General features: G+C 54.3%; 1 protein-coding gene across 4 annotated transcripts; it reads right to left on the reverse strand.

The window, feature by feature from the left end:
* Window positions 1-1,184: 1,184 nt before the first annotated feature.
* AP1M1 (adaptor related protein complex 1 subunit mu 1) lies at window positions 1,185-25,516 on the reverse strand. 4 transcript variants are annotated; one of them, XM_037818180.1, is made up of 13 exons: window positions 25,326-25,516; window positions 22,051-22,207; window positions 20,637-20,704; window positions 19,651-19,781; window positions 18,697-18,844; window positions 17,722-17,757; window positions 10,558-10,684; window positions 9,792-9,934; window positions 9,522-9,593; window positions 8,980-9,138; window positions 2,683-2,808; window positions 2,228-2,303; window positions 1,185-2,059 (listed from the first exon to the last, which is right to left on the reverse strand). In XM_037818180.1, exons 1-13 carry the CDS (start codon window positions 25,365-25,367, stop codon window positions 2,037-2,039), a joined length of 1,308 nt encoding a protein of 435 aa, XP_037674108.1. In that variant the 5' UTR covers window positions 25,368-25,516; the 3' UTR covers window positions 1,185-2,036. The 4 variants fall into 4 exon arrangements, with proteins under 4 accessions (XP_037674108.1, XP_037674107.1, XP_037674110.1 ...); XM_037818179.1 differs by having other exon boundaries at window positions 9,522-9,596; XM_037818182.1 differs by lacking the exon at window positions 17,722-17,757.
* Window positions 25,517-25,619: the final 103 nt, after the last annotated feature.

The raw sequence follows: 25,619 nt of genomic DNA on the forward strand, positions 1-25,619 counted from the left end.
GGCTGAGGTTACATCCCCCAGAAAGGTTTTGTTTCCAGATCCTACCGGGGTATAAACTTCAACTCTAAACTGGTGGTAACAAGTCAGAAGGGAAGTTTTTTCTCAACCAGGTCTCAGGCCAAGAGAACAAGTAGCACTTTCTGTCTTCCTGGGTCAGAGGGTAGTTTTTTCTGCTCACCGTTTCTCTGCAAGTACAACAACCCCTCCGGACACCCCAGCTCCACGTGCATGTCACCAGCTTCCCGAGCCCACAGTCCCACCAGCCACCCGCCTGGGAAGGCCCCTGGGCTCCCAGGAGCAGCCCTGCATCAGCTCACACCTGTTCTTTGGTGTCCAGCCCCATTATTCTGGGCCCTGCCGATTTCCCTTTCTTATGAGTACGACTATCTGCATGTGTTTTGTTTTCTGCATTTCTAAGTGTTTTATATTTGGAGGGTTTTTACAAAGCATTGTCCAAAACACTGCTGGAAACAAGCCCCGGGTCTACACCGTAAAGCTACGGTGCTTTCTATGAGGACAAACGTGGGGGGGGGGGGGCAGACCTGGACCTCAGGATGGCAGTGAGGATGGGAACATGAGGTGGTGGCTGGGGTGTGCCTGTGGGCAGCGAGGGATGCGGGGCCAAGGACACATCCAAGGTGTTTGGCGGAGCGCTCCACCGAGGTGGCACGGTTTACCCCGATGGGAAGGGCTCTCACTGGGTTGGACCTCCACAGGGCAGTGTCCTGTCCAGCAGGCGGCTGGGGGACCCGGCCGAGGGAGGGAGAGAATTCTGGGAGCAATGCCCTTGCAGGTGGGTGGGGCAGGCCAGGCAGTTAGGCCGTGGCTCTCAAACGCTGATGCACCCAAGCAGCAGCTGGAGACCTCTGCTGAAGGGTCTCCGGGGCCCCATCCCAAGACTGACTCAGACGGGCAGGTGGGCTGAGGACCTGCATTTCCCAGCAGCCCACTGGAGGTCTGGGGACCACACTGCAGGGAGGGCAGTGGTGGGCGAGAGCAGGGGGGCAGCTGCTGGAGACCTGAGGGCCGGGCGAGTGGAAGAAACACCAGGGCCAAGAGAAGAGCATTTGTCTGCAGCCCCTGGGCGCGGCAGTGGTGGTCTCAGCAGCAGCGGCCAGGGTCACCCGGGTGTGTGTGTGTGTCTTTGTCTGTGCCCGGCTGTATCAGAGGGAGGCAGGAGCATGTTTGTTTAATAACTGGAATTTAATGTAATTTGACACGAACACAGGCAGGAGGGGGGCCCAGGTAACAGGAGCTCCCGCCCCAGCCCTTGGAGGGAGGAAGGCCGGGCCAGCAACCTCACCGGCCCTACCCTCTGTGGGAAACACTGATGTGGCCGAAGGACAGTATCGGTGTGGCACGGGTGGGCCCCAGGTGTCCACCACCCGGCGGCCTCCGAGCTGGAGCCAGGGCCGCGGCAGCCACCTCCAGGTGATGGTCGGCCTCCATCTTCGTGAGGAGGAAGACAGGGAGGGTGGGGGGCCTGGTTTTCCCAGGCGAGGGGGCTGGGCCCGGCCTTGTTAAGTGCTGCCTGCGGCCGGCAGGCCCTGGGGACGGGAGCTTCGAGCAGGGGTCAACACGGACAGCAGAGACCAAAGCCAGGACACTCTAAACTACAACACTGAACAGAAACAGCCACCGAGGACCACCCCGTCCACCCAGTGGGCCTGGCCCAGTCCCTGGGGATGAGAGAGTCTATAGCTAGCCGTCAGGCAACAGGCCCCCAGTCTTTTCAGTGCCAAAGAGCAGAACGGCACGGAGGCTGCGTTTTACCTTTAGAGGGAAAGATTTCATTTCCAGTCTCCAAAACGGACTCGGGATGGGGGTGGGGGCAGAGATGAGGCCGCTCGAGAGGCCCCTCTGGGGAAAGGGCAACACAGGGCGAGTGAGTGGGCCGAAGGCAGAGCGTGCACCTCAAGAAGGAAGCAGCCAGGGGCAGCCAGGGTCCGGGGCTGCTGTCCTCGATCCACGGAGCCAGAGGGGGCGTCCCCAGGGCCCCCCAGGACCACACGTAGAGCCGAGGGTGGGCTGCAGCCTCACTGGGTCCGGAGCTGATAGTCTGGGAGACGAGGAAAGCAGTGTCCTCCCTCTGCACACAGCAGGGGCACCCGCAAGGCTTTCGGGACCCGATGGGCTTGGGGGTTCTAGTGCCCAGTGCCCCCTCACCCCAGAGGCAGCCGGCCGGCCCCTCTGGCCCCCCCCACAGCCCAGGTGGGGCCGCACTCACCTCCATTCTGGGTGATGTAGCGGACCCAGGGCAGGGCCTGGTAGCCGCTCTTCTCGATGATCTTCAGGTAGCGCACCTGGGGCACAGGTATAGGCCCTGAGCACGCAGCCCTGTCAGCCCTGCCCCCCTCCCCTAGCTGAGTGGGGGTGGGAGACACAGGCTGGGAGTCCCGGGGAAGGGGCTGCAGCAGGGTAGAGCCCCTTCTAGAAGACCCAGCAAAGAGCCAGGCTTTGTGCCCTTGGGCAGACGTCTCCAGTGGAATCTGGAGAATTCCGGGACAGAGTGAAGGGGAGTCTGCACCCCACCCACCCTGGAATGGAGAACAGGGTCCAGGACCCCAAGAGCCCCTGGTTCCCTGCGTCTCCTCCTGAGGAGGGGCCCTAACCACGGGCCCCGAGCCTTAGGGGAGAGGACGCCTGGCCCTGTGGCTTTGGCCCAGCCCAGGGCCCACGTACCTGTATGCCCGAGGTAGTGAAGTAGGGGATCTCGAACTTGACGCTGATCGGGGGCTTGCCCTCCTTGTCCTCTGCCTCCACGCTGGGCAGCCCGAAGTGGGCCCGCATCAGGTACTCCTTGCCGCCCTGGGGGGCCGGGGAGGGGTTGTGATCAGGCCGAGGCCTGCCCCCCGCCAGGCCCCTCCCGGCCGTCCCCCACAGGGCGATGGGAGAAGCCCTGCCAGGCCATCTGGGAAACCTGCCGAAGTCTCAGGAGCAAGAGGACGTTCCCCAACTCCTAGGGGAAAACTAGCAGCCACCTGGAAGACGGGGCAGCCCGGGAGAGATGGGGGAGTGTGGGCGCAGGAGCCGCGGGACAAGGGCCCAGGGAAGCCCCAGCCCAGCCTCAGGACAACGCGTGGGAGCGAAAGAGAAGTGGACAGGGGAGCTGGGGCGGGAGACCCCGGTGAGACCCCAGGAGAGGCAGCTCCGCCCCGGGGTCACCGGGTGCGACTCCACGACGGGGCCCACGTCCCAGCCTCCTCCACGTCCTTTACCAACCGCCGCTGTTCCGACGGAGCGGGAGCTGCCTCATGAGCCTCGGGGGCCCCGCACCCCAGCACTGCCCTTGCACCCACCCCAGGACAGTGTCGGGGGCCGGGTCTCTGCTTGCCACCACCAGGGCCAATAGGGGCCTCTGCCTGCCCTGGTGCCCCAAGCCGGGTCTCGACTGCGAGTGCACTCAGAGCTGCAGACAAAGCAGGTGCCCGGGAAGAGAATCGGCCTGCTGGTCCATGTACTGAACTCGGGTGCCACCAAAAACTGCATCTTCCAACGTCCCCCCAAATTCATGTACCCCTGGGTACCTGAGAATGGGACCTCACTTGGAATAGGATGCAGACACCCAGGAGGGGAGGCCGGGGCCGGGACGATGGAGGAGGACGCACAGGAGGGGAGACGGGGGCAACGGACACTGACACCCAGGAGGGGAGGCCCGGGTCCAGCAGAAGTTGCCAGGAAGGACCCTCCCCTACGGCCTTTGAAGGGAGCTGGCCCCGCTCCCAGCTTGATTTAGGGCTTTTCCCACAGCCTCCAGAGCGGGGAGACAATGCTTTTCTGTTGTTCCAAGTCCCCCATTTACAGGTGGGCTCACAGCCCAAAGCCCCACTCTGTGCTGCAAAAGCAGAGCACGAAAAGGTGTTAGAACAGCAGGATGCCGGGCCAGGGTAGGCCAGCTACATGCAGGCAGAAGCGTCGGGCTGCTGGGACAACGGAGAATTCAGACCACAAAGAACAAAAGGTGCAAAGAAGGATGGTTCACAATCCCAAAGGCTGCAGTTCTACAATCTACGGTGAAGACAGAACAACGAGTATCTATGCACCAAGTAACACGGCAGCAACTCTTGTAAAGTGGATGCCACAGGAGATGTATAGAGAACAAGGAAAAGGTGGGACATGGACCATGACACAGCTCTCCGTTCAGACGAGACAGCGTCACGGCGCCTGGGAAACCTCAGGGGTGCGTGTGGTGAATTCTCTGCTCCAGTAGCAGAAACTTCATCTTCTCAACAACAGATGGGATAGTTACAAACACTGACCTAGTGTTAGTCCACGAAGTAGAAACAGTACAAGTGATATTCTCTACCTCAAGGCACTAAATCTACAGTGATAAGAAAACCAGAAAACAAAAAGGCCCTTCCACCAGGAAATTTAAAAAACTCTCTGGTGACAGAATTTCTAGAATCTGTGGGGTTTACAGCCAAGCCACGTCTCAGAGGACCATTCGGGACTTTAAATACATACATCAGTGCGAATGTAAAAGCAATGATAAGTGGACATCTAATTCAAAACAGAGAAAGAAGAAATTAAAATCAGTGACGTAGGAAACAGAAAAACAATAGAACAAATAAAAAGCGAATTTTGGGAAAAAATAATCAGACAAACACCAGGTGACATCCTCAAGAAAAAGGGAAAGGGGCTCAAATACATAGAACAAGAAACAAGGGAAAAATAACTATCATAAGAGAAGGAAGAGAAAAAAAGAAACCACATCCCACAACTCTGTGTAGACTAATTTGAAAGTGGCTGGAATGGATACTTGTCAAGGGAAATATAATTTACCAAAACTGACTCTAAAAGAAATGGAAACATTTGATGGCCCAGTTCCTCAGAGGATATGAAGTAGATCCAGGTGGGTACACAAGGGAAGTCTAACCAATCACTCAAGGCCCGGTGAACTCAATGCTGTTTAAACTGTTCTACCCTGGAGAAAAACGGGACATCAATCTCATGGACATCAATGCAAAAATCTGAATTAACATGTTAGCAAACAGAATCCAACGGCACATTAGAAAGAAAACGCACCGCGGTCCGGTTTGTGCTCCATCCTGCTAGGAGAGCCGAACAGAAGCATCACACGATCGCAGGCTGCCGGGCAGAACGTGCCGCCCACCGCAGCTGAAGGCACCATGAGCAGGCCGCGCCTGCACCCCAGCCCGAGGCAGCACCGCTCAGAGGGGAGACCCGGAGGCCTGGGGAGGGGGCAGCAGAGACAAGCCCGTGCCCAGACGCAGGGAGAGGAGAGAAGACTGCACCGTGTTGCAAATGACACAAGGGAGAACCTGAAAACCTAAGAGGATCTCCAGAAAAATGACTCTGACAAGCGAGAGAACCCAGTAAGGGGCCAGGACACAGAACAACTCCACACAATCAGCGCCTGTCGGAAGGAGCCGTGGAAGAGAAACCACCACCGACAAGCACGATGACCTGCAAGTCCCACTGTGGAGAACTGTGCAGACCCAGGGCTGGCCTCGGGGACTCCCGGGGGCCCGGAATGCTCTGTGGCTTCCACTGGTCCCGGGTACAGGCATGTGTTTGCCGAGAGAACCCCCTAAGCTGCTTGCATGTGCTTTTCTGCATGTACGTCAGCGTGTCCGCCTTAGATAGAAGTACTTTAAAAATACTTGGAAAAGCCCATGTGAGGTACAGAAGGTAAAAGTCCTGAATTCACAGAAGCGAGACTGGGTGGGACAAGGCTTCGCATGGTTGTCAGTTCTCTCAAAGATTGTAAATTAAATGCAATCCCAACAGAAACAAAACAAAACATCAGTTATCTGAAGCTAGACAAATTGATTCCAGAGTTCACAAGTAAAACTAAACAAGCAAGAGCACCCAGGAAAACCATGGAAGAGAACAGGAATGGGGGGTGTAGTGCGAGGGGCGGGGCTGGAATGCAATGAGCCCCCAAGACTGGGGCCCTGCGCCCTAGTTCAGGAACAGACCTAATGCCATAGGGAAGTTTGGTATTTCCTAAAGATGGCACCTGAAAGCACTGGGAAAAAGGGTTTTTGTAGTATGCGATGTTGGAGAACTGGATGGCTGTTTGGAAAAAGATTAAATTAGAACTGTACGTCACCCTGTTTTCCAGACCACGTCCAAAAGGACCTAAAATCTAAAGGAAAAAACCTAACCGTACAGGCGTGCAAAGTAAACACGGCTGAATTCATTTGTAACTGGGACTGGGGAAGTCTTTCCAAGTGGGCCTCAACGTCCAGAAACAAGAAGTCTGACTATGTGAAACAATGACCAAAAAACCAACAGAAAAGTCACCCAGCAGCAGACACCAGGAGCAAAGCCAAAAACCAAACACTGAATGGGGCAGAACCATTTAACTGAGGTCAAAGAGACAGGGTCACTGTAGCTGATGGATGAAGGGCTCCTGGAGACCAAGGAGAAAATGATGGAACCGAGGGAGAAATGAGGCGAGGAGAGGCGGCCGGTGGCCCCAGGCAGGAGAAGGGGCTTCTTGCTCACAGTAAGGGGGGGGTGGGCAAAAACGGCAGGGGGAGACCCCATCTGTGCTGGCTTGTTGGCATATAAACGATTTATCTATCCAAAAAGCTTTATAAACACGTGAAAGCGCGGCAGCTCCTCCACTGGCAAAGTGGAGCTTGGCATGAGCCAACGGAATCTGGGACCCGTGCACCCTCCAACCCAGAACCCCAGTCTGACGGCTCCCGGGGCAGACGGGCAATGCAGGAGGCCCCCAGTCAGGGCGTTCTCTCTAAAGCCCGCAGCTGCCAGCGTGTCCTCGGTGGGGTGGTGGAATAAAGACCAACAGCCATGAGTGCCACGCTATGTGGCTGATAGCGACATTCTCCCTAAATGGGCAGGAGTGAAAAGCAAGGTACTAAACAATATATGGGATAAGCCACACGTTCATAAGAAAGAAGAACAGATACTTAACACACACCCCTATTTGCTGCTTTTTACCAAAAGACACATCAAAAGAATAAGAAACAAATGAAAATGCTTCCCCACAGCAGGCGGAAGGACTGAGAGCTCAGGGACAGGAGACGGCTGAGTCTTTTATAGTTGTGACTTTTGAACCATATATATGTCTTACGTATCAAAAAAGCTTTATAAAAAAAAAACGCCGACTCTGATTTAACTGCACAGTGACCTGTCGATGTGGAGAAACCTGAGAAGGGGAAGGAGATGAATGCACGCACATTTAAGGAACGTGTACATGTTTTTTGTGGTTTCTTTTGTCCTCAGGATATGTCAAGTGATTTGTCTGTGTGGTTGTCATCAACTCGATATACTGTTAACGTCTGTTTTGCTTTGGATTTTTAGAAATTACTTATGTTTCATATTTTGATTTGTTTTACACTCATGAGAACATATTTACATGGTTTCAAAGTCAAATATGCAAAATAAGATCCAGTCCAAGCTGGCTAGCCCTGTCTCCTTCCTCTCTTTAGAGCTAACCATGTCACTGATTTTATGATTTACTCCTGCATTGTGTGTGTGTTTTTTTTTATCTTCATTTTATTGAGATATATTCACATACCACGCAGTCATACAAAACAAATTGTACTTTCGATTGTTTACAGTACCATTACATAGTTGTACATTCATCACCTAAATCAATCCCTGACACCTTCATTAGCACACACACAAAAATAACAAGAATAATAATTAGAGTGAAAAAGAGCAATTGAAGTAAAAAAGAACACTGGGTACCTTTGTCTGTTTGTTTGTTTGTTTCCTTTCCCTATTTTTCTACTCATCCATCCATAAACTAGACAAAGTGAAGTGTGGTCCTTATGGCTTTCCCAATCCCATTGTCACCCCTCATAAGCTACATTTTTATACAATTGTCTTCCAGATTCATGGGTTCTGGGTTGCAGTTTGATAGTTTCAGGTATCCACCACCAGCTACCCCAATTCTTTAGAACCTAAAAAGGGTTGTCTAAAGTGTGCGTAAGAGTGCCCACCAGAGTGACCTCTCGGCTCCTTCTGGAATCTCTCTGCTACTGAAGCTTATTTCATTTCCTTTCACATCCCCCTTTTGGTCAAGAAGATGTTCTCCATCCCACGATGCCAGGTCTACATTCCTCCCCGGGAGTCATATTCCACGTTGCCAGGGAGATTCACTCCCCTGGGTGTCTGATCCCATGTAGGGGGGAGGGCAGTGATTTCACCTTTCAAGTTGGCTTAGCCAGAGAGAGAGGGCCACATCTGAGCAACAAAGAGGCATTCGGGAGGAGGCTCTTAGGCACAACTATAGGGAGGCCTAGCCTCTCCTTTGCAGCAACCGTCTTCCCAAGGGTAAAACCTACGTATTTAAAAAAACACTCTTTTTCACAGTGGAATGTGGGAAACAAATGGAACAGCCTAACAATTCAGGATGGGTACTGTTCCCTTTGGAATATTCTGTTGCTGCCAAAACTGATTGCCAAGAACAGTCAACAACCTAGGGAACACTTCTGATAGAACACTGTGTGAAAAAAAACACAAAACTGGCCCTGCTCCTTGCTAACAACTCTGCAAAACAAAAATACACAGGTAAGAAAGATGAAATTGGAATACACTGAAAAGCCAACAGCAGCTGCATAAGGCGGTGGAATTCCAGGCTTTTTTTCTCCCCTTTTCTCTTTTCTACGTTTCCTGTAATGTGACTACATGGTTGTTTTGAGGAAAAATACTGACCAAAACCAACCAACCAAACAACAGTCCAGCACTTGTAAGGTCACGTGTTCCAGCTTCTTTGCTTTGGCTGGGATTGTCCGCAAAGGCCCCTGGGACCCAGGCAGAGTGAGAGGGGAGATGTGGGGGAACTTGTGCTCGCCAGCGGATCAGGACAACCCGTGACGGCCGCCGCGCCCACAGGCACCCCAGGCCCCACACCCACAAACCCAGCCACCAGGAGCCACAGCGACAGAGCCGACCCCGGAGACGGCAGCTTCCGAAAAGCTGCTCCAGCCTACAGACAGCCTGTCCCCCCGAGAGGGGAGCCGGCCTGAGCCTGCTCACCGGGAAGGACTTGATGGACCAGACGATCTCGCTGTTCTCGGGGACCCACTTGACGCTCCCCACGGTGGTCTTGAACTTGGGCGAGTCAGCGTCGTTGGGCACGGGGATGTGGATCTCCACGTTGTTGGCCGTCGACCGCCGCTTGAACTGGCTCTTGGCCTGGAGGGGAGGCAGGCGCCGGCCCAGGTTTCGGGGGATGGAGGCAACACGGCCCAGCTGTGGGGCTCACCCCCGAGATCCTCCCAGCGCCTGATCTTGGAAGCACCGTCTCTGCCACGCACCCTGCATGGACCCTGCAGACGGGGAGTCCTCCAGGGCCAGCCTGGGCTGCACATCCGGGGACCAGATCCCCCTGCTTGGTGGGGGCATGTCCCCCCACCCCAGGAGCTTGAGGCCGTGCGGGGGGGGCATGGTAACAACCCCTGGGTGGGGACCCCGTGGCAGAGGCCCTAGAGAGGCCAGACGCTGTGCACCCTTGCCGGCGGCCCTCCTCTCCATGCCCCTGCGTCCCTCGCCTGGCCCCATGTGTGGCTCGCACATACCTTGATCATGTACTCGATGCGGCTGTGGGAGTGCTTCTCGATCACGGACTCGATCCATATCAGGGGCTTCACCTGCTGGGGGCACAGAGGCTGCGTTGCACCTGCTTGTGCAGCACCAAGCCCCAGCCCCGGGCCCCTTGCCTGCCTGCACCAGGGCACCTTGGGGCACAGGGGAAGCCACGGGGCAGCCAAGGGTTCTGTCTCGTGGACTCACACCCTCCACCCTCTTGGAGGGGGCGGCAGAGGCCCCAGGGTCCCCGGCCGACTCACGTGGGTGTTGAGGCGGTAGGACATAAGCTCGAACTCGCCGTCAGGCGGGATGAAAGAGATGGTGCGGTCGTTCTCGAAGCGCGAGAGCCGCACGCACTGGTGGAACTTCACGTCCTCCAGCTCCACGGACTTGCTTTTACCACCTGGGGTGGGGGGTGGGGGTGGGGGGAGCTGCGGGGCCGACCCAGGCCCTCGGCCACCCTCTCGGACATGCTCGCTCCCACCCCTGGCAGAGCAGACCCCCCAGATGGGCAAGGTCCTGACTTCCCCCCCTCATGTTGGGTGCCACTCTGGGCCCCAAGGGCAGGACTGATGGGCAGCTGCTCAGGACACGTTTGCTGAATGACTAACAGAACTGGCTGGGGTGTGGGGATGGCCCGGGGCTCCCCAAAAGCCTTGGCTTAGCTATCCCTTGGTCCTGCCTTGGTTTCCTCAGCCCCCGAGGTGCGCGGTGGGTGAGGTGGGCTGTGAGGGAGCTGCCATGATGGCCGAGGCCAGAGAGGTCGGGCCTCAGCTCCTGCTCCGCCCACCATGGGCCTGGCAGGGGATGGGGGTAGCATTAGAAAGATGGAGCCTCAGACCCTCAGCTGCCCCACCCCAGCCCCCAGTGCACAGACGTGTCCTGGCCTGGGGTGGGAGCTGGCACCGCGGCCATGGCCTCCAGCCACACTGCCTGCAGCCCGAGAGGAGCAGGCAGGACGGCAAGTGGCCCTCATTCCAGCATTTTCCTCCCCATGTCTTCTACGCCCCCCGGCCTGGCACTCACGGCCCGTGTTGTCGAAGAGGACTTTGTCATTTAGGCCGAGGCGCAGCTCGGGCATGCCCGACAGGAAGACCCGCATCTTGATGGAGCCCACGATCTCGCTGCGCAGGACATTGCCGTTGGCGCTCACCTGGGGGCAGGGGCGGCGTCAGGGGGGCCTGCAACAGCCGCTGCCCATTCCGCGCCCCAGGACCCTCTGGGTACCCGCTCTCCCCTCCCAAGCATCCCGAACTGTGAGCTCAGCTCCAGCCTCATCACCCGTGCCATCCCCCCACCTCCACACCAGTGGGCTGGGACACCTGCCCTCCCCCACTGCTGGCCTCAGGCCTCCGGCTCCCCACCGCCATCACCCAGGGGCCTGGTGACCCCATGCCTGGAACCCTGTCCGAGGGCCCAACGCAGCCACCCCCTCCAGGCAGCCCTCCCTGATGGCCCGGGTAACCTCACCCATGGCTGGGCTCTCGGCGAGGCCAGGGGCCTTCTCTCTCATCCCTACTGTCCATCTGGGGCAGCTCCTTGGATCCTGACCACTCCCTGCTCCCCAGGGTCATGCTAAAGCCCGATACCCAGTGATCCAACAGCACAGGAATCCTGAATGGAACCAGCGCCAACAAGGCGGGCGCTGCTCCACGGCTGCGTGGCCCTGCCCCCCAGTGTCCGGACCAGGAGGGAGCTTGGGAGGGGGCTGAGCACATGCCATGGGGCAGGCCCATGCTGCAGCCATCGGGGAGGGAGGGCCAGGAGCACAAGCACCTCTCCTCGGGCCGTTTCAGGTGAGGAAACTGAGGCACACGGAAGGGAGTCTTGTGCTGAAGGCAAGGGGGGATGGCAGGAGCCCCCAACCACCTCTGCTAGTGAGGCTGCGTCCACACCACAAGCGAGCCCGATGCCCACAAACCCAGATGCCTCGGGGGCCAGGAGCCCTGCTCCCCAGGAGAAGACTGGCAGTCCCCACCCCGCAGGAAGCAGGCCCAGCTCTCCAGGCTTTAGGAGGCTGGAGCCAACGCGGGTGCTGATAAACCCCACGTGGGACAAACCAAAGCCCTTCACCAGGGTGCCACCTCTAGGGGAAGGGGAGAACAGAGCAGAAAGGAGGCCCACCCCACTATCCCCAGCCCCCTCCTGGGACCACCCCTCGCTCCGTCCGCTCTGGCCTCAGTGGGGTCCCCCATCCTCAACAGCCTCCTTTCTGGTCTCTCCTGGGCCCCAGATCTGCCTGCCTGTCCCTGGGGGGTGGTGGCACCCAGTGCTTACTCCACCTGACTGTGCCAGCCCCCCTGTAACTGAGCACGTGGGTGCAGGGGAGCCGGAGGAAGGCCCAGGAGGCTAGTGTGGACCTGCGGGCGGCCATCCAGCTTCGTTCTGGTCTCAGCCCAGAGCCGGAGCCTGCTCCAGGGGAGGGCTGAGTGCCGAGGGCCAGGTGGCACTGCCAGAGCCTGGAGGCTGCTGTGGACCCAGGCTTAGGAGGGGTGTCTGGGCACACCCGGGGTGTCCGTACCCTCCATCAAGCTGTGCTGTGCAGAAGCAGAGACACCCCATAACCACGACAGCCAGCTCTCGGCACTCTCCCCCTCAGCTGTCTGTAAGCTGTGTTTTCACTCCACGGCTTACAGAGTAAGACGATGAGTGCACCTGCCCCGAGGCCACCAGGCCTTTCTGGAGAGCAGTTCCACGTCCAGAAACTCAGCGCCCAGAAAACGTGTCACCCCTGCCGGAAATGGGCCTGAGGGACCCGCGCACGGACCGTCTAAACCCCAGATGCGAGGGCATCTACGACGCAGGACTGGACAAGGTGCGGGTGACTCGGTGCAGGCACACGTCGCCCTCTCTCTGCCGCTGATGACAACTACAGCACCTGGACAGATGCACGGACGGGGCAACACCAGAAAGACTGAAAAGGACGGAGACCAGGGGACGGGGAAGAACGTGCCGAGGCAGCAGCGTCCCCCGCCCCGGCCCAGACTGCAAAGTGTGGCGGAAGCTAGACGTGGGAAAGTGAAGCGGGCAGAGGGACCTGCCGGGAACCCCGACACCCAGGGGCTGTGGAAAGCCCTCGTCTCCCCACTTCTCTGTTCTGCCCCAGCTGCAGCTCTGAGGTGGTGGTGCCACCGCCCACTTTTTTCTCTCCTCCTCCCCCTACCTGAGCCAGGACACGGATACAAACGACAGAGAGGGATCACTCGATCCTCAAGTCTCTGACCACAGAACTAAAAAGAGGAGCCCCAGGGAACCACAAAGTAGTGCGGGGTTCACAGAGAGGCAGGAGCTCAACAGAGAAGAGCCTGCGAAGTCGTCTGCGGCTCCAGAGCTCATGCGCAGGCCGGACTGAGTGCACGGCAGAGCAGACTGGGACAGACGCAGAGGGCAAAATGGACACCAAGCCCTGAAAACTGAATGCACAGATGGCAGATTGGAACTCAAATCGCCTAATAAAAATATTTTCCACGTAATTTAAACACGGCCTAGAATCTTATAAATAGTATAATATTCAAAAAGTCCAGGATAAGATACAAAATCACTCAGGACATGAAGAACCCGGAAATTTCAACTCCCATGGGAAAACACCACCAGCAACCATCAACCCCGAGATGATGCAGACGTTGGAGTTATCCAACAAAGACTTTAAACAGCTATTATGAAAATGGCAAGCACTCTTGTAACAAACGCTGAAATAGAAAGTCTCAGTAAATAAATAAAAGATAAGAAGAAGAATCTAGTGGAAATTTTAGAACTGAAAAATTTAACAACTAAAATAAAAAACTCAACTCAAGTGGACTCAAGCAGAATGAAGATAACATCAAGAATGAAGGAAAAGCAAAGAAAGGCTATCTGGGCAAAAGCAGCCTGCTGTACTCGTCTTGGGTTCTTTAAAACAGGTTGACAGTTGAAAGCAAAAACTATAACACTGTCTGTGGGGGTTTTCAATATACACACACATATACAGGAAAACTATAGCATGGTGGGCAGGAAGGCCTGTATGTATCCCAACCGAAGTAGCAAAACATCGATTCTAAGTAGACTGTGACAAAGTAAGTATGCTTTACCACAACCACTAACAAAATTATACAAAGAGACATAGACAAAATCATGGTAGAGATATTAGAATACTAAGAAATGTTAAAAAAAAACACAGAAAGACAGGAAAGGGAAAACAGAGGAGTGAAAAACAAAGGAAACAAACAGAAAAAAATGATAGACCTTGTGCCAGTTTGAATGTATTATATCTCCCAAATGCCATTACCTTTGATGTAATCTTGTGTGGGCAGACCTATCAGTGTTAGATTGTAATTCTTTGAGTGTTTCCATGGAGATGTGCCCCACCCAACTGTGGGTATGACTCTGATTGGATAACTACCACGGAGGTGTTGGCCTGCCCATTGGGTGGGTCTGAATTAAATTACTGGAGCACTATGTAAGATCAGACAAAAGGAGCAAGCTTGCTACAGTCAAGAGGGACACTTTGAAGAAAGCACAGGAGCTGCAGATGAGAGACAGTTTGAAAACGGCCGTTGAAAGCAGACTCTTGCCCTGGAGAAGTCTAGAGAGGACAAATACCCCAAGTGCAACTAAGAGTGACGTTTTTGAGGAATTGCAGCCTAGAGAGGAACGTCCTGGGAGAAAGCCATTTTGAAACCAGAACTCTGGAGCAGATGCCAGCCACATGCCTTCCCAGCTACCAGAGGTTTTCCGGATACCACCGGCCAACCTCCAGTGAAGGTACCAGATTGCTGATGTGTTACCCTGGACACTTTATGACCTTAAGGCTGTAACTGTGTAACCAAATAAACCCCCTTTTATAAAAGACAATCCATCTCTGGTGTTTTGCATTCTGGCAGCATTGGCAAACTAGAACAGACCTTAATCCAAACACATCAACATTATACTAAATATAAACCATCTAAACACACCCATTAAAAGGCAGGTAGTCAGAATATGCAACTATAGGCAAGAAACTCACTTCAAAACTAATGATACATGTGGGTTAAATGTAAAAGGATGAAAAAAAATAAAAGGATGGAAAAACACATACCATGCAAACACTAATCAAAAGAAAGCTGGAGGAAGTCTTAAAGTAGACCTCAGAGCAAAGAAAACTATCAGAGATAAAGACAGACGTTACATAAGGATAAAAGTGTCAATTCCCCAAGAAAGCATAACAATTCTAAAATGTTTTTGCGCCTAACAGGAAAAGCTTCAAAATATATGAAGGAAACAATAACAAAACCAAATGGAGACACAGAAATCCACAGCAGTCCTCTCTCATAAAAGAGAAAACTCATAGAAAATAACAAGGATATAAAAGAATTGAACACCATCAAATAACTGGAATGAATTGGTAAACATGGAGCATTCCACCCAACAAAAGCAGGAGATGCTTGCTTTTCAAGTGCACAGGGGACATTCACCAAGAGAGACCAATCCTGAGTCATTACACAGACATGAACACACTTTAAAGAACTGGTATACTCTCAGGCCGTGACGGAATTAAATAAAAATCAATGACCAAAAAAAAAATCTCCAAGCATTTAGAAATTAAACTATGCACTTTCAAATAATCTCTGGGTCTAAGAGGAAGTCTCAGGGAAAATCTGAAAATATTTTGAACTGAACAAAAGTGAAAACCCAAGATAACAGCTGTGGTGGGCAGTGAAAGCAATCCTTAGAGGGAAATTAACAGCACTAAATGTTCATATTAGAAAAGAAAGGTCTCAAATCAGCATCTTTGGCTTCCACTTTAGGAAATTAGAAAAAGAAGAGCAAAATACACCCAAATCAAGAAGAAAGGAAATACAAAAGAGCACAAATCAATGAAATTGAAAACAGAAAAACAATAGTGAAAAATCAATGAAATCAAAATTGGATTTTGTGTAACGATCAATAAAACTGATAAACCTCTAGCAAGACTGACAAAGAACACAAAATACTGATATTAGGGATGTAAAAGGAGCTATCACTACAGACCCTGCAGACATTAAAAAAATTAACAAGGGAATATTATAAATAACAACACACACAAAACTGGACAACCTAGGTGAGCTGGGCTAATTCCTTAGAAACAACACATTACCAAGACTCACCCAAAGTGAAATAGATAACCTGAATAATCCTATAACCATTAAAGAAGTGAAATTCATAATTAAAAACCTTCTGAAAAATAAATCTCCAGACCCAGATGGTTTCACTGGCAAATTCTACCAAACATTTAAAGAGTCAACACCCTTGCTACACAATCTCTTCTGGAAATAGAAGTGAGGGGACACCTCCCAACTCATTGTACAAGGGCAGAATTATTCTGATACTAAAAACCAGATTAAACATTACAAGAAAAGACAACCACAGGCCAATATCTCTTATGACACAGACCCAAGACTCTCCAAAATATCAGCAAATGAAATCCAACAATATATATAAAGAATAATACACCATATTGCAATACAATCTACCATATTAATACTCTAAAGAAAAAAAACCACATGATCATAACAATTGATACAGAAAAGCATTTAACAAAATATAACATTCATTCACAAGAAAAACTTCCAGCAAACTAGGAGTAGAAAGGAACTTCAACCGGAAAAAGGGCACCTACGATAAACCTACAGCTAACATCCTACCTTTATGATGAAAAATTGAATGTTCTCCCCCTAACATTCCAGGGAAAAAGGCAAGAAAAGTCCCTTTTCATCACTTGTATTTAACATTTTACTGGAAGTCTCAGTGAGGGCAATAAGACAAAAAAAGAAAAAAAAAAAAAAGCGTAAAGTTGGGAAAGGAAAAAAAAAATTGTCTCTATTTGCAGCTAACATATCCTATGTTAAAAATATCCATGAAATCTACAAAAATCTTCTAGAATAAGTATGTTTAGCAAGGTTGTGGGATACCAGGTCGACAAGCCAATACCAATCATATTTTACAGACTAGTGATACCCAACGGGAAACTAAACTAAAAAAAAAGTACAATATATAATAGCTTCAGAAAATATAATTCTAACAAAACCTATACATGGTGATAACTACAAAATGCTGATGGAAGAAATCAACAATGACCTAAATGTTTGGAGAGAGACACGTGTTTGTGGATTGGAAAACTCAACATAGTAAAGATACCAATTCTCCCCAAATTTATCTATAAATTTGATACAACACAAACAAAATCCCAGCAGGCTTTTTTGTAGATGTAGACAAACTGATTCTAAAATTCTACACAACGGAACTAGAGCAGCTAAAACAATTATGAAAAAGAACGGGGTTGGAGGAGGTGTGCTACCCGATTTTCCGTCTCACCATCAAATCTCAATTCCCACAACAGTGTGGCGGCAGCAAAGGGACAGGTATAGTACACAGGTCGACCGATAGGTATGCAGTTGAGGGAGCAGAGTGGGGAGTCCAGGAGGAGACCCGCACAAACAGGTGATTGTTGGCAAAGGTGCAAAGCAATTCAAAAGGGCAGTCGTCTTCTCAACAAACGGTGCTGGGACAACTGGACTTCTCACATGTGAAAAAATGAAGTTGGACCTAAACTTCGTATCTCAGATAAAAACTGACTCAAAACTGAATGTGAATACAAATGTGAAATGTAAAACTACAAAACCTTTAGAAAAAAATTTAGGCAAAACCTTTATGTTACCCTGAGTTTGGCAGTGAGTGACCAATGAGTTCTTGGATGTGGCACCAAAAGTGAGATCCATTTTTAAAGGTATTAACTGGACATTATTTAAATTAACATCTTAGCTCTGTGAAAGACACTGGTAAGAGAAGAGAGAGACAAGCTAGAGACTAGGAGAAAATATTTGCAAATCAATCACATATCTGCCAAAGGGTATCCAGAATATATAAAGAACTCTCAAAACTCAACAACAGTAAAACAGCCCTGTTTAAAAAAGCTCAAAAGACATGATGACACACTTACCCAAGAGAATAGAAGGGTGGCAAATAAACACATAAAAAGTTCAACATCATTAGCCATTCAGGAAATGCAAATTAAAACTGTGATGAGATACCATTACACATCTATTAATAAATGGCAAAAATAAAAATGCTGACAACACCAAGTGCTGACAAGGACGAAGAGTGGCCAGCTCATCTGTTATTGGTGGGAATGCGGAATGGTTCGGCTACTCTGGAAAAGGGTTTGGCGGTTTCTTATAAAGTTAAACATACACTTACCGTATGACCCAGCAATCCCACTCCTGGGTATTTACCCTAGAGAAATGAAAACTCATGTCCACACACAAACCTGTACACAAAATGTTTATAGCAACCTTATTTATAACTGCCCCAAACTGGAAACAACCCAAATGTCCTACAGTGGGTGAATGAATAAACAAACCACGGTCCATCCACACAACCCAACATAAAGCAAATGTAAGTCTGTTTCTTTTTATATATACTTCCAATACATGCAACAACTCCGGTGAACCTCAAAGGCATTATGCTTGAATAAAAGAAACCAGACTCAAAAAGTTACATGCTGTGTGAGTCCACTTACAAGACGATCTCAGACAAAACTGTAGTGACACAGGACAGACAGTGGTTGCCAGGGGTTAGGAAGGGAGGGAGCAGAGAGGGAGGGTGTGGCTACAAAAGGGCAGCACGGGGGAGTTTTCTGAGGTGGGGGAGCTGCTCAACATCCCGATATGGCAATGGGGAAACACATCTACACATGTGCAAAATTTCATAGAGAGAGAAGCCAATTTTACCCATTTAGAAAATAAAACACACACAAACAAAACAGAAAAAACAAAAACCAAGAAAACAAATTGCAAGAGAACTACACATTGTGATCTTGGTTTTGCAGGAAAACGTTTGTTTGCATATATACACATATGGAATTAAGTCTGAACGAGTGAAGACAAACTTTTAAGAAAAGTGGTCTTTCCAATTACAGGGAACTTTTACCTTCTAACTTCACATACAGCTTTGCTTTTCCTATAATATGTATGTATTAATTCTAAATCAGAACAAAAGTTAATAAAATTAAAACAAGCTAGGAAGTCAAAGAGTGAGTAGCCTAAACTGCATCATGCAATCTGGAAAATTCACACGGAAACTAAACATTTCTCAGGGCTTGGCTTATTTTAAAAGTCTAGTTGTTTTTATTTCTATTATAGAGAAGACAAATGAAAAAAAAAAAAGGCCTACCAAGAGGTTGACTGACTCAATGACGTCCAAAAACACCTCGTTTTTCCGGTACTTGATGCCCTCAGACCGCCAGGACACAGCGTTGGTGACGGTGGCGGGGGGCCGTGGGGCCCCTGTTTCCAGCTTGTGGCCCTCCTGAGTGATGTACCTTTGGAACCACATGCTCAGAGTTAGGGAACTATCGACAGGACAAAACTGACGTTTCTGCCGGGGGTGGGGGATAGTCTCAACCAACTTGAAAACGACCCCAAACAACAGAGGACTCCAGAAAAGGGAGGCCCTGGTCTCACCTCTGGGCTGTTTAATTCAAGAATATGTGATAATTCACAAAACAGAAACAAACTCAAGTTAACTCAAGTTACATGAACCTGGCAAAGAAAACAAGACCTAGGTGTGAGCTGCTCTCTGGTGGGTGTGTAGGGGGCACCAGCCCTTGGGGAGAGTAGCCAGGGGACCCTGCCCTCTTGGGAGCAGCAGGTGCTGTGCTGAGGGAGGCAGCAGAGGGCCTGGGCCCTGTAAGATGGGGAGGCTGGATCGATCGGACGTGAGGGGCCCAGCACAGGCGCCCAAGGCACAGCCGGTACACCTCCACTGTCATCTGGAGGGCAGTATTCCAAAAGAGAAGGCTGTCATCACAGCCTGGTTTATCGTGGTAACAACAAGGGCAGGTGACTTGCTAAGCGTGAAAGACTGAGGGCCTCCATGTGGGTGGAGAATAAAGACCTAACAAAGTGACAGATGCTCGGCTTAGCAGGAATGCTAGGTGAGAAAAAGATCCCAAACCGCCCTAAAGCAACTGAGTGAAAACCTGTGCATGGCTGGGGGAGGGGGGGGCAGGACAACACCAAGGCCAAGCAACATCTTCCATTTCCAAACCTGATGTCAGGGACTGCATGACAGCAGGGGGTGTGGACAGGGGTGACAGGCCCGCCCCGCCCCCAACCGCCCACTTACTCCTGCAGGATCTTGCTGTCCGTGGTCTGTGGGTAGCCGAAGTCCATGAGCTCATCGAGCAGCTCGTAGATGATGACAAAGTTGTCGCGGATGCTCTCCTCCTCCAGTTCCTTGAAGTACTCGGAGAACACCTGGGGGGTGGGCAGCAGGGCCGGCAGATGTGGAGAGGAGGGACAAGGGGACAGGGTGAATGACCCAATGATGGCACAAATCTGTTCACCCTTTGGGCCCCGAAGCCCAGAGCCCACAGCCATCTGGCTCATTTCCCAGGCCTGGCGATGTGCGTCGTAGCCCTGCACTGTGGGGCATCAGCCAGGACAGCACTGGGCTGCCTCGGAGGTGGGCATGAGGTGAGGGTTGGGCGGGACATCCTCGGTGGCCTGGTCACAGCTCTGTATCCCTGTCCCTGCATCCTGGGCTCCCTCCCTCCCTCCTGATGACACCCCCAGGCCCGTGGCTCTCTCCCAAGCTTCATGAAATTGTCACCCACTGCCCCTGAATTAGGGGTGATTGCTGAGGGGCAGGAACTGCTGGGGCAGGACAGGTAGCTCTTCCCACTTCTCCCAGCCTCCCTGAGCTGCCAGCCTGCAGCTGCTGTAGCTGCAGAAGCATCTTCCCCATTCCAACAGGGTGTTAGGAGGGCCCGAGAATGGACCGCCGACAACACGCCTCTTGAGAAGCTCTTTCCCGCTGGCCCAGGCACCCGTGCCTTCAGAGCCCGGGGAGGCTCCAAGCTGAGCTGCGCTCTGCCCTCCTGCTGCTTGCCCGGGTCCCCGCCCGACTGCTGCCTGGGGGGCTGTCTGTCCCTCCCGGGGCAGCCACCGGCCAGGCGCTCCGCCTCTCCACGTTCTCTCCCCTCACCAGGGTAGGGGCCCTAAGGCCGCTGACCCCCGCCTGCGGCGCGCGGGGGCTCCCCTGTCCCCGTCCTGGGGGCCCAGCCCCGGAGCCGCCCGTGGGGAGGGCACAGCACGCAGAGCTCCACGCACCTGCACCACCTTGTAGAGGAAGGAGAACACCAGCGACACGCACGCGTTCTTCTTGGAGGTGGCGACCACTGGGTGGCGGGGCAGTTAAGGAGCTCTCGCGGCAGGACCCGGGACACCCGCCCCCGGGACGCCACGGCGCGCGCAAGCCTGCCCACAGGACGTCACGGGGCAACAGGCCCCGCCCACGTGACGTCACGGTGGGACCGGGCCCACTCATAGGACCTCGAGGGTGGACAACCTCACTCACAGGACAACACGGAGGACTAAGCCCGCCCACGGGACGTCACGACACGTGAACCCCGCCCACAGGACGTCACGGCGCGCGCAGCCCCGCCCCCAGTCGAGGTGGCTGCCTGCCAGGACTCCAAGGGAAGGCCGTGGGCCCCGCTGTCCTCACCTGCGTGCGGGGGAAGGCGAGGCCGTGCACGCGAGGCGCCGGGCCCACGGGGTCGCGGGTGTGCAGGCGGCCACCGGGCAGGTGTGCCGGGCGCCTCCTGTCCTCCACTTTTACTCCCACCTCAGCCCGGCGCAGTTGGGTGGCTGGGAACTGATGCTGGCCGAGTCCCACGAGGGGGTCCCCTCCCGTGCGCCCCCCATTCGCCCCAGGGCTTTCTAAGGAGGGCGGCGGGCTCACCTCCCCTCCGCAGCCGGGCTTTGCGGGAACCCCCCCCCCCCCCCCGATTTAACCGGCAGTGAGTCCTCCAGTCTCCTCCCGCGCTGCCCACGCGGGGGATGTCCGGCCCTAGCTGCAAACTGGTCCAGCCGCTCCCTCCCACCCCACCCCAGGCGCTGGGCACGGTCCCCAGCCCTCAGCTCCCCGGGTGACAGGCCGCCCCCCAGGCCTTCTAGAAACAGGTGAGATATAACTAAGCGAGACGGTTGAGGGTCGTGGACCACAGCCTCCCACCCGGGCACTGCACAGAAAAACACCGGGGATCTCGCAGAAAAGCAGTTTCTGATTGGGCAGAGCTGGGTGGGGCCTGGGACTCCGCATTTCCTCTGGCCCAGACGGGAGGATGTGGGTGTAATCTCTCCCCTCTTCTGCAGCCCAGCGCCCTTCCCTGGGCCCACTCCTGCCCCTACTGCCTGGCCCCCACCCGGCAGCCGGAGATCCGCACACACCAGCCCGACTGCACCGGGCCTCTGCCCAGCACCCTCCCAAGGCTTTCGTCTGCCTAAGATGGCGCCTCCAAGGCTCGCAGCGTGCCCCCTGCTCACTAGGGCCTTTCTCCCAGCATGCATCCTCCCCACCTGCTCAGCTCCCCCATGGGCGGTTGCCCCCATGCCTGCCCAGCACCTACCCCTCTGGCGGATGCACCTCTGGCAAGCCTTCCTGCAGGTCTCCAGGACACCCCCTCAACTGCGCCCCCTCCCCTCACCTCACCCTCACCCCACTCGTCCTGCTGAGGGATACGATACAGGTTGTTGTGTTTGATCCACATGAAGCGGACGCCCCCGTGGGCCAGGATGGGCGAGAGCATCCCCTCCTCCTCCTTCTCCATCAGGATGGGCATGAAGTGCTCCACCTCGGACATGTCCACATCACCCCGGTAGTTCCGGCAGATGAGCACCTGTGGGGAGGGGAAGCTGCATTCATTTTCAGTTCTGTGACCCCGGGGGGGATGTTGGGGCAGAGAGGCAGGCACGCCGGCCTCCCTCCCTCCAGGGACCCTAGCCTTGGCCCTGTTCATGCAAGGGCGGGCTCTAGGTCCCTGATCTCTACCCCCAGGGACCCCCAGAGGAGGGTGGTGGCTGGAGGGGGCCATGGGAGATACTGCAGGCCCCTCTCTGCAGCTGCTCAGGGCCTTCGCTGAGTAACACCTGCTGTTCCTGGGCCTCTGCAGAACCTCCGTCTGGGGACATGCTGGGGGCCTGCATTTACTGAACGGGTCTGTGGCCTGGAGAGGGGAGCCCCTGCCCCTCTCGCCTCTCAGTGCTGCCCATGGGAGCGGAAAGGGGCAATCGCCTGGGGAAAGTCTGGCAGTTTCTCCAAAAGCGAAACACAGTGACTGCAGGGCCTGGCTGCTCCATGGTGGGTGTTCACCCAGAGGACTAAAACCACATGTCCACACCAAGACTCATCCACAAATGCGCGAAGCAGCTTTATTTTAAATGGAGTCAAATTAGAGACACCACAAGTGTCCTTCGTCCTATGGACATGGAGCCAACTTCCAAGCCACAGGGCCACCAGGCCACATCTCAGAGTTATCACACAGAGTGCAAGATGCCAGGCAGGGAGAGCACATCCTGTCTATTCCATTTATATCAGAGTGTAGAAAATGCGTCAGCTGCTGGGAGGGACTGAAAGGGCAGGGGGAAGCTTTTGGGGGCGATGGAAGTGTGAGGTCAGGGTTTCCTGGATTTATGTACCTGACAAAACTCATTGAATTGAGTACTTTAAATACATGCAGTTGACCCCATATAAATTACCCCTCAATAAAGGAATAAAAAGGAGGTCTGAGGAAGCTTCACCTGCCCTGGGCACAGCCATGTTTGGAGGTGCTGCTGGGAGCTGCCGTGGCCCCCGTGTACCATGAGCACGGCCAGCCACAGGACTCAGCCATGCGCTGGGAACGCCATTGCCGGGGGGACCACCTTGGGGCCAGCCTACCCCAGAATACACGCAGAGGCTCTGCTGCCTGTGCTCACAGTGGCCCTGCTTCCTCTCCCATGGGACATCCTCGCTACCAAGGCCCTCCCAGCTCCAGGTGCCAAGCACCAGCATTGCCCAGGACTTCTGACTTGCAGTCCTCTTGCCCATTGGGACACCTCCTTGTCCACCTGACTGCCACCTGGTCACCTTACCATACCCAGCCCTGGCATCTCCCTTCCTCCAGAGGCCTTTTGTAGCCAGTTCCTTTCCTGCCAGCCTACGATCAGGTGGAGCAAATGCAATCCCTCGGGCTTCTCCCTGCCATTGTGGCTGCCCGGATCCGGCTGGGAGGTGACGTCTCTGCCTCCACACGCATCTCCCCTGCTAGACTGTGAGGCTTGTGGGGCTAATACAGACCCTGGGCCAGGTGTGCGGCTGAGCCCACATCACACATCTGCTCTGAGTTCACACAAGGACCCCAAGAAGCATCACCCGAACAGTGAGGAAAGCGAGGCTCCGAGAGGAGAAGGCATTTGCTCAGGGTCACACAGCGCAGCCCTAACTCCTCAGCCACTGTGACACGGTCCCACTGATGGGCCCCCTGAGCCTGGCACCAGGCTTGGCACCGGTTAGGCACTCATGCAAGGTCTGCTGAAGGAATGAGTGAGCTGACCCGCAGCTCTGGGTACAGGGACATGACTGGGTGAAGGTGGAAGCAAGAGCACATGCAACAGAGTCAGGGAACGTTGCCCCCTTGCCCCAGCCCCAGCTATGCCCCGTCCTCCCTGCCTCTGAGGCAGTCAGAGAAGGAAGCCCAGCACTGGGGCCCCCAGCTGTGGACTCTGGGTGGCAGCCAAGGTGGTGAGCCCTGGGCAAACCCACTCCAGAGACTTCAGGAAAAGTGCCCAGGGGGAGGGGGAGGGGCAGGGGCAGCTGCTTTGCCTCTTCACCCCCATCTGCTTCTGGGCCGACCCCTGCCCACCAGCCAGCACCTGACACCTACCTTTCTCTCACTGTTTGATGTCACACTTGACCCACCCTGGACCTGTCCTTGGGGCTCTTGACACAAGAGGCCAGATGTGCCTGCCACCAGGGTGGGCATGGGGGAGGCAGCGGGTCACTTTTGAAAGGCTTCGACGACCCCTCCTGCAAGCAGCTTTCTCAGATACCTGTGGGAAAGCCTCATGGGTCCTCTTTATGGCCAACTCCTTTGGGACTTGACCTGACTTGTCACCCCCTTCCGGGAAGCCCTCGTTGGCCCCCAGCCTTATGTGAACCTCTCTTATTACATACCCTCACTGCTCCACCAATTTACGTTGATGGCTGCTTTGTGGGAGTGAACATCCACCTCCCCCACTGGACTGTGAGCTCCAGAAGGAAGGAGCTGCCTGGGTTTTTGCTCCCCAAGCCTTAGCACCCTGCCTGACGCTTAGCTCGGCGGAAAGAACAGACGACTGTGGGTTCGATTCCTAGACCTGCCACTTCTCTGGGACCTGTGTGACCTTGGGCAGGTTGCTTCGCCTCTCTGTGCCTCAGCTTGCCACCTCGCCTAACCCTCGTACAGACTCAGTGTTACGAGAAACATGGCCTAATTCCACCTGGGACCGGCACGGAAAAAGCGCCGAAAGAGCAGACGCTGCTGCACACCGGGACGGCGAGACTGGCCCGAGGGCGCCCTGTCCCCGCCTCGCCTCGCCTCGCCGCCTCCGGCCAAGGGTCGCGCAGCCTCTCGGCGTCCCGCCTGGCTCCCCAGCCGGCCAGGACCGCGCTCTCCGCGACTTCCGGGTCCCCGGTGTCCCCGAAGGCCTGAGCTCCCCGCCCAGGAGCGCAAGGGATGGAGGGAGGGGTCGTGCAGCCGGTTACCCGGCAACGGCGACGGCCTACCGCGTTGCCTAGCAACAGGGCAGGGCCAGGGACCCTAGACCACCGCCCGGTTACCTAGCAACAGGGTGCGGCTCTCAGGTGGGGCCCTCCGGTCTCCAGGCCTGACGTCGGGGTGGGGCCCGTTGGCCGGTTACCTAGCAACAAGGTGGGTCCCTGCGGGGCGAGGCCCCCGCCGGTTGCCTGGCAACGGGGAGGGTGGGGAACGTCCGTACCTTGCCCTTCAGGTCCAGCACGTAGACAGCGCTGGCGGACATTGCGGCTGCAGGAGTCCTCGGCAGCGGCCTCCGCTGGCGGCAGCGGCGGCGGCAGGGACTGCCGGGCGTTGAGCAAGGCCGGGCACGCCCCGCGACGGTTCGCCTCCACTTCCGGTCTCCGGCACCGCGCGCGGACCGTTATGTCCGGTCAGGGAGACGATACCAGTTCCGCGCAGGCGCGGGACGGAGCTTGCGCAGGCGTAGATGCCCTCTGTGCGCCAAGTTTCCGGCTCCCGACTCCAGCATCCCGGA

Source organism: Choloepus didactylus, chromosome 25 (assembly GCF_015220235.1).
Source record: "Choloepus didactylus isolate mChoDid1 chromosome 25, mChoDid1.pri, whole genome shotgun sequence".
In the NCBI taxonomy this organism is placed as follows: domain Eukaryota; kingdom Metazoa; phylum Chordata; class Mammalia; order Pilosa; family Megalonychidae; genus Choloepus; species Choloepus didactylus.